At 37.2% G+C, this 9367-nt stretch overlaps 1 protein-coding gene across 1 annotated transcript in view; it reads left to right on the top strand.

Moving 5' to 3' along the window:
• Positions 1 to 6508: 6508 nt before the first annotated feature.
• Positions 6509 to 9367, top strand: part of LOC128983378 (uncharacterized) — a 124299-nt gene continuing 121440 nt past the window's right edge. Inside the window, exon 1 of the mRNA XM_054402637.1 lies at positions 6509 to 9305. Coding sequence (XP_054258612.1) covers positions 7203 to 9305 — 2103 coding nt within the window. The 5' untranslated portion in view covers positions 6509 to 7202. The remainder of the gene's footprint in view (positions 9306 to 9367) is intronic.

Raw genomic sequence — 9367 nt, 5'->3', positions numbered from 1 at the left:
CATTTGTGGAATCCAAAGTGCAATGGTACAATGCTTTTAAGTCAAATCATATCAATAGATAAACTAACAAAACTGATAACATACTTCAAACAATAATAATTTCTTGGCATTTTTTGAGAAAGTCTTTATTACAAAATATATTCTTTGTAAAACGTGGTTCACTAGATTGTTACAGTATATGCTCTCAAAAGCAAGCGAAAATGTTGAAAAAAGAGTTGATGACGCGAATTGTTGTGTTGTTAGTGGCCTATTGTGTTAGTAAGTATTTGTAGATATAGTCCTGTCATTTTAGGGAAAAATACCCCTCTACCTGGGGAATACCATAGGGAAATAATTCCCTATGTGTGGAATTATTTCCACATCTGTGGGGCTTTGTGTGTAAAATGTACACATATGTGGTACTAGTACCCAGTACAAACATATCAAAAATCATTTTTTGTCCATGCTGTGCTTTTACTTTTTTGCTCATATTTCACTAACCGTTGGAAATACACAAATCTTGTAATCTTGTTCGAAGAAAAGTTAAAGAACACACAAAATGCATATTTTTACATTTACATATCTGCCCTATCTCTAATAGTTATTGAGAAGATTTTAAATTTATATTTAAAAGGATCGTTAGTTTTGTTTTATTTCTGTAAGTTGTTTTTTTTTTTTTATATTCCATTGTAGTGGCCCTGCTACAAGAAATATCCCTTAACAGCAAGGTTTAATATGAAATTAACGAGTATCTAGGTTTGCTGCTACAGGGAGAACAATAAAGTGTGTTTTATTAGAACATTAACAGCTTGCTATAAAATAAATAAACTTACCAAGTTTGATCAAAATATATCCGTAAATAAGCTCCAAAAACGTTTACAATATTCTCAATAAAAATAACATAGGGTCTTAAATTTCCATTTTATTGAATTTTATCCGTAACCAATAAGTGTAAGAAAAACGTTAACAAACTAAATTATTTGTTTTTAAGCTCTTCAAAATTGTCTAGTCTTGATATTGAAAAATATCGTGTTTTGAGGGTGAAAAATGAGAAAGCCCAATTTTTACTCCATAAAAGCCCCCATAAAACCCTGTTGCCATGGTTCGATCATGCTGGTTCGCGAACTCATTCAAGATTTTCCCGCCGTACACCTTCAAGCCAAATTTCATAAAAGTCGGACAAACATTATTAGAGATATCGTGTTCATGGACACATGTATCTAAATCATATATCAAAAATATATCAAACAAAATCGATGTTTTTAAAATATTAATCAAAATTTGTTCAATAACCGTTAGAGATAGGGCTAATATATAAGTGAGCAAAAGATGTATTTTTGTGTGTTCTTTAGCATTTGTTCAAACGAGATTTATGTATTTCCAACGGTTAGTGTTATATAGACAAAAGAGTGAAAGCACCGCATGCACGAGTGTTGGTTTTTTATTTGTAGTTTCAGGGCACTAGTAAAGAGTAAACTATGTGCAAAGTTTCACCACATAGGGAATTATTTCCACCTAAAACCCTAATATGACTGGCCTAAGATGTTCTCCAGTTATTGTCTGTAGACGTCTAGTCACAGCTTCGGTCATCAATCAGTCTATACGTGACTCCAGTCATTGTTCTAGTCAAAAGTATCTCATGTTTGCAGGTCTATATTGTAAAGCAAAAACGTTGTCGTTAGGATGATGTTGTAACAATATGGTTACCTAGATGGAGCAATAGGACAAATTACTGATCACGAAGCATAATCAACTCCCAATATTTAATCCTTGAGGATGTTTTTGATCTGCTGTTATATTTTCAAAGACTTGTTCTACAGTTTTGCTCGACATTTTTATTTTATTTTGGTCCACTGTAAATATAAACATTTAGATAATATGGAAATATGTATTTGGTGCTAAAATAACCAGCCTTATAAAGGAATAAGCCATTTTAAGTCTGAGACCATTGATTTCTAACCCGATTTGCAAAAAATGCTTCTTGACTTTGTCAACTCTACTCGAAATACAGCTGACCCTAACTGTACCAGTACACTATCGCCGAACATTCGCCCGAATGTTTTGCCGAATGTTCGCGTCAGATTGCGACCGCGAATGTTGACGAATGTGAAGCCCAAACCATCCCGAACTAACCAAGTACACTATCGGCTAATTTCGGCCAAACTGTGTTGTGCCCAATATTGCGTATTCGTGGCAAAAGATTCGCACCCAACCCCAAACCGCTAAGGTCGAAGACTATTCTAGAAAATTATAGAGGGAATTCTATGATTTCCGAGTTAGACACCACTCGAATATATCCTATGTTTCTTACTGCTCTGTGGCTTAGTAATGTAAAATTAATGCTTAATTTTTTTTATTAAAATGTTTGTTTTCTTAAGCGATACTTTATACAATTAAATTAGTTGTATATATGCAATTAAATTATCCCACGGCCACAGAACAGGCTCACTATGGTATAGTTCCAAAAATAACAGCGTTTCCTCGTGAGAATACTCCATACTTTGTACAATTAATTTATCTATATAATATCTAGTAGAAAATAATTAAATAACAAAAACTAAAAGTAACTCTAACTACACAACCACTGCAGTAAATACTGTATAAAGAGAGAGTCCGTGACTACGAATGACAGCGAGTGTGTACTGGCTATGTTCGTGCCCGTCTGCGCTCGGCATTCGTCCTAGTTCGTCTCCTTTGATTCGTGACGGGAGACCGCCAAAAAAGCGAGCGCACCCGAACACGAATGTTGGCGATGCGAACTACCCCAAATGTACACGAGCACACCGTGTACACTATCGCGTTCGTCTTAGTTCGCCTACATTCGGCGATAGTGTACTGCAGGCATAATGCAATGGAATTTATTCGTCTAACTTCAGCAAACGGGGGATTTTAAATTTTTCCCATCTTCAGATCAACAAAGACGGCTCTGATTCTTTTTTGACTGAAAGACCAGCTTCTTTATTTAAAGTTCATTGATAGGGCGAGTTCTACAGGGTGTCCCGGAACTCTCTACCAATATTTTAGGGCATTGTTCCTGGGTAAGAAACATATCTAAATATCATATTTAAATTGTCCGGAAGTCCTTATTTACTCAGATAGCCGCCATTTTGTTTTTTTCACTTATTAATTTTTTTCTGAAGATTGGTTAAACATACGAAGTTGAAACTTTGCACAAACATTTATGACAACTAGACAAAGCTACAAAAAAATTATGACGATTTTTCAAATTCATAAAACAAAATGGCGGCTGATTAAAATTTTGTTTCTTAAATTACTCGAAAACCGTTGATTTTACAAAAATTTTACAAGAATAACTTTTTTAAGGCAATTTTATTACAAATCGATCGACACCTTAATATTTAAGATCGGACGAGTATTAACTGAGATATGGCAGTTTTAGTGATACGTGACTGCTTTCAGCATGCGCTGCAACTAATATCCGGCGGTCACGTATCACTAAAACTGCCATATCTCAGTTAATACTCGTCCGATCTTAAAGATTAAGGTGTCGATCGATTTGTAATAAAATTGCCTTAAAAAAGTTATTCTTGTAAAATTTTTGTAACATCAACGGTTTTCGAGTAATTTAAGAAACAAAATTTTAAACAGCCGCCATTTTGTTTTATGAATTTGAAAATCGTCATAATATTTTTGTAGCTTTGTCTAGTTGTCATAAATGTTTGTGCAAAGTTTCAACTTCGTATGTTTAACCAATTTTCAGAAAAAAATTAATAAGTGAAAAAAACAAAATGGCGGCTATCTGAGTAACTAAGGACTTCCGGACAATTTAAATATGATATTTAGATATGTTTCTTACCCAGGAACAATGCCCTAAAATATTGGTAGAGAGTTCCGGGACACCCTGTATATAGGTTCGATATAGGACATTTTCCATCACAATGGTAATATGCAATACACAACGTTTTGGGATCAGCTTTAGCTTGACATTAGCATTGATAAGATATTTCTCAATAAAACAAAATTAACTATCTATAAATAATAAAAGGCGCCGAGAACAGTTATTGAATGTGATGAACTCTTGTACTCTTTTCACCTGTATCATACTTTTAAAATTGAAACTGAAATAATGATAAGAAACGTAAGATAACACAATCGCAACAGACTATGCAGTTGAAAACCTCGAATGACATGATGAGCTTATTATATAATTACTAACTCATGAATGAGTATCATGATGAATGAATATCATGGTATATTTAATGGTAGGCTTTCTCTCTCTTTTTCTATCGAGTTACAAATCTATTGGTAATGTTGATGGCTATTAAGGAAGATTTTTGTGGACGTGGAGGTTCTCGTCTAGGGACGCAGGCTTGTGCTGTAATCCCACAATCCCATCGCCCTGCGCTGTTTTCCTAGGGATTTATATAATCCCCTCTCTCTTATAACTGATATTATTTCAGATATAATTCGAGTTTTCTAAGGATAAATGGCAAATTCTGCAGAACTACGCAGATTTTTAAGCAATATAATATGACTTTGCAATGTTAACTGTTACTTGGGACTCTCCTACTCTATAACACTTTCTATAATAGAAATTCATAAATGAACATTATATTGAGCCTAAAATGAGTTGAAAACTACACACTAACGGAAAGCAAAATTATGAAACCTCGATTATTCTTTTCCTTTTGTAATTTATAATACATTGTTTAAATAAAAAACAATTATAATAAGTAAAAATATACTTAAAAAAATATACCCCCACCACAGTAAACCTGCAAACTAAGCGAATCTCCGTTTGCCTGTTTGATCATCAATTAAATCTAGTTCAATAGCATTGTGTTTAACGATCACTGTACCTAGATTTTCTGCTACAGGGAGAGTAATAAAGTGTGTTTTTTTAGAAAATATTAGTAGCTTAGCGTAACATAAATATATTTGCCAAACAATTTAATTGATCAAAATATATCTATAAACAGGCAACCTACAACAGTTTTATTCCATTGGAATAACAGGAGAATTTTACATTTAAATTATTTTTGAATTTTCTTCGTAACCAATAACCGTACAAAAAACATTAACGATACACAAATATTTTGTAGCTATTCGGGAAACTTTATGTTTTGAGGGTCAAAAATAAGAAAAACTCATCTTTACCCTATAAATCCCCCCATAAAACCCCCAAGTCATGGCCCGAATACGCTCGATGGCGTACTCGTTCAAATAAAATAAATGTAGGTTTACACGTTTGTACCAATTATTGTAATCGAAATCGGATCGTGCTAATGGACACATAGAAACACATGTATATATGAATTTAACCGAATGGTGTTTTTGGCCTCTGGGGACATCAAAACAAATAATTAAATCGGTCCCGGATCCATGAGACCTACGGTAATAGCAATAACTTATTCCCTAAATGAGAAATTCACTAAAATCTATTAAAAATGATCAATGAATTTCTCTGGTAAAACGTTATTTCAACTGTTCTTAGACGATTCAACACTGACCTTGCTTTATTTGCAAAATACGATGTTTCGAATCGTTCCATTCATTCTTTCTTAAACACTATTATGTCAACGCGTTTGATTTGTAAAACGAATAAAGAATGTGCTGTGGAAAATTTACTGGTTAAGCTTTTACACTGTGGATTGAATTTTCAATAAATGTATTTGACTGTGCGAAAGAGTATCGTGAGTAATTTAGAATAGTGAGTTCTCCCGCGATATTCTACGATCAGCGGTTTCTAAAAGGCCAATGTTGTGAACGTCTATGGTTGCTGAGTCTTGGTTGAAGTAGATCGTGTTGATCTTACCTAATGTTGCTCTTTTATAAAGAGATTCAGAAAAGATTCATGCAGTATGTTACAGTGGCGAATGTAGCTTATTTGTCATGATCACCATCTAAGGCTGAATTAGGCAATAATAAAATATAAATATATAAGTTTCCGTTTCAGATAAGGTTTATTTAATAATAATCAAAGTTGATATTGAATTATTATCATCTTTTGACAAACTATTACTTGAGTCAGTATCTATTTTCACACAGCGTTTAAGAATTTGTAAAGCAATTCATTTTCCTAAACACTTTATTACAGTCGTGAAACACTTGTTAATTTTTTTTTCAATTTAGGTGTTGGCCCACCAAGGTCTCCCTTCAACAATAAACAATGCTAAACGTAAAATGTCACATTCGACATGATTATAAGATAAGTTAAATTGAAACGAAAGAAAATGTATGTATAACGAATATAAAAAATGTTGAAGCTGCACATGCTGTACAGTTTGTAGTTATCGAATTGCTTGAAGAGTGGGACTTAAGCTTAGTTTGTATTACTGTAATTATATTTGTTTCAATAGTTTTGATGGCTTCGAACACAACTATGAAGGCGCAACCCTACTGTTTCTATTAGAACATTAAATTTTTCCTAAAACCGGACCTCTTCGGCTTGGCCTTTCATGATGAAGGGTGTACCCTTAAGTATATTTTACATAGGTAATGACATTGCCACTAATTAGAGAGCCTGAGGGTAGGAGAGCCGAGCCGGTGACCCAAAATGTCAGTGAGGTCAGGTTCCGGTCGGGACGTCGAGACGCCGGCGTCGACGCAGTAGGCCGCCTCACTTCGATCGTCACCGCCCTGCCGCTGCCGCCCCGCGCCGACACACAATAAAATAATATCTTCTTTTGGTGGACGGTGTGCTTCTCGCGCTCGAGCTTACATAGTTTCCTAACAGCGACAGGAACAAGTTTCGGCTACCGTATCACGTGTTACCCGCAGACCACGGATAGTCCGGTGTGACGCTGCAAGGTGTGTCCCCCGTTTAGAATAGTTCCGAGTGATGTTATTGTGACGGATCTCTACGCCGATTTAGTGTTTTATAGTGCAGTGGTTTCAGTAATACGCAGTACTTTTAGTGGCGTATGACCTTAACTGTGTTTTGTAAAACTATAATTAAGTGAATGTAATAATAACTTTGTAGATAAAGTTAGGTAAACAAAGTTTAAGGTTATGTTTTACTGTAACCTGTATAGGATTCTGAAGTGAGGTCTATGGTTAAATTAATTTATACTTAAATCGATAAAAATGTAAATGCTTCATCACTCGGGTGAATACGACCACCCAGTGTTTCGAGTGAAGGTGTTTATATCCCTGCCATCGTGTGGTTCCCAGGTGTCGGCGCTCTGCCCCTGAGGCAAGACGAGACTCCCCGTTCCCTGTCCGGCCAGCAGTCCCGCCTTGCCGTTCAATGTCCCGTAGTCATGCAAAATGAACCTTCTGAACAGCCCATAGACGAAAAGTCTGAGACGCATAACTGGCATCAGTATCAACAAACTAACACTTTTGGGACCTCTTTCGGAATTAAACCCGTTGGAAACTTCGAAGCGCAAAGATTTGACCAAAGACCACCGAGTCTACCAATTAGAGGAGGGATTCAAGTTCTTCCACCCGTGGTGCCTCCCAGAACCGTTAACGGAAGTATCCCTAACCAATCTAGCCAAACTAATCAGTTAAATCAGCCAAATCAATATAACCAGCCGAGCCAGCCCAATGTTTCCAATCACCCTGTAGCAGCTCCTAGGCCGAAGCCTAAACCTCCTCTGCCTCCTAAGAGAGATGAGTTGACTCGGCTAACCACAGTCAGAAGAGATCCTCCTGTTCAGCAGAATCAGCCTCCAGTGACTCCTCCAAGACCAATAAATGAACATCACTCGTTGGATCAAGGTATTCCCGATGTTGTTCCAACACATATTAAACATGATGACCAAGTAGATATACAGTGCCCCCCAGAAATACCCCCGAGGCCAGAAGAGAATGCTCTTAAAGCGTTGCAACAGGAGAGTGTAAATAATGAGTTTTCCAAATCAGTAACTGAGGATGAATTAGATTTTCCAAATCCCGATTTAGATTCATCACAGGACCAATCTCTAGAAAGCCCGTCTTCTGAGGACGGAGCGACTGCAGATATATGGGTAAGAGCGATAGACTCTCCTGTTAAGAGAAAACCATCGGGAGAAGATACTTCGAGTAAGCCTTCAAGTCGACATGCAAGTACAAGTGACGAGACGGAGGAAAAAGATGTAAAGCCCCAGCCAAATAAAGACCTTCCACCTTCTGGTAAACATAGAGCAGTGTTAGATAAGTCATACATTAAAAGTCTCAAAGAAAGTGATGATGTGAACGCAAAACAAAAGGCTAACGAAGTTCAAATACCAAGTAGTGTAGATTTAAGTAATGATAATTTTGCTCAACAATTAACATCAAATCAAGCTGTACCCACGAATGTATATAATGATTCCGCCAAACGCACACCCTCCCGAGTTGTAGGAAGTGAAAGTCTTCCTTGCAGTCGACCGAGTTCAAGAGCGACAAGTAGATCTTCGTCTCCCGCGTCATTTGTCAGTGAGAAACAGACGTCAACAAAAACAGGGAGAATAAGTGCAGCCGAAGCACTTGGAGTGGTAGCCAAGCCTTGTCCTCGACCTCCAACCGCCAAAAGATCGAAGCAACCACAAGAATATCGCCGCCAGTCGTTAGGTAATTTATCCGATTCCAAACTATCGATTGGCTACGACCGTAGTAACTGTAGTATATCTTGTACCATAAGAGGGCTCTGGAACTCTGTTGGGGAGACTACTGAAGCTCTTTCAGAGCCAGGCAGAGAATATCGTCGTCACGGCCAAAGAGGGTCTAGTGCAGACGGAACTAGAACTCTATCTCGCATAAAATTTGATTGTGGTCACCCAACTTGGGAGGGAACAGACACTTTTAAAGGATATTTTGGAGAGACTCAGTCGGTAACTGGCTACAGCACACTATCGCGAATCGGTAGATCAAAAACAGATAAATATTTTGCAAGATCTACAACTCCTGTTCAAAGTGGATATTCTTCTGGGGATTCGTCAAGTATTAAAGAAGACTTCTTGCCAAAAAAACCTGTAAAATCGGAGAAGATCGATGCTGCTGGAAGACCAAAGTCAACCTGTAATTGTGGCCAACATACAAACGCCCCAGTCAGAGTAGATACAGGAAAGAGGACATTCTCAGTTGAAGAATTAACAACAGCTTTTGCAAGACAGTGTTCAGAGTTTTCAAGAGCATCTCCAGGCTCTGGATCGGCCAGAGGGTCTTTTGGAAAGTCTCCAAGGGTTACCTTTGCCTTAGCTGAAGATATGGGTGCGAGTGGAGGAGCAATTTCGAAACATTCAGAACCCGAGCGGTCTTCTGGAGGAGCATCAAAGAAAATACTTCGGGGCAAATCACTGCCAAATCCATCAACAGACTCGGACGATGGTGTTGATTCCAGGATGAGCGGACTGCAGCACAAACAGTTCCAGGGTGGAGGGCAGGCACTGCCATCACAGGTGAGATTATCTCCCTCACATGTTACATAGACCATAGTAGAATATTATCATCTTTTTGGTCA

Source organism: Macrosteles quadrilineatus, unplaced genomic scaffold (assembly GCF_028750875.1).
Source record: "Macrosteles quadrilineatus isolate MER2022 unplaced genomic scaffold, UCM_ALF_1.0 Scaffold_1__1_contigs__length_201487025, whole genome shotgun sequence".
Classification (NCBI taxonomy): domain Eukaryota; kingdom Metazoa; phylum Arthropoda; class Insecta; order Hemiptera; family Cicadellidae; genus Macrosteles; species Macrosteles quadrilineatus.
The sequence above is the reverse complement of the archived record's forward strand: the minus strand, read 5'-3'. Positions and strand labels throughout refer to the sequence as shown.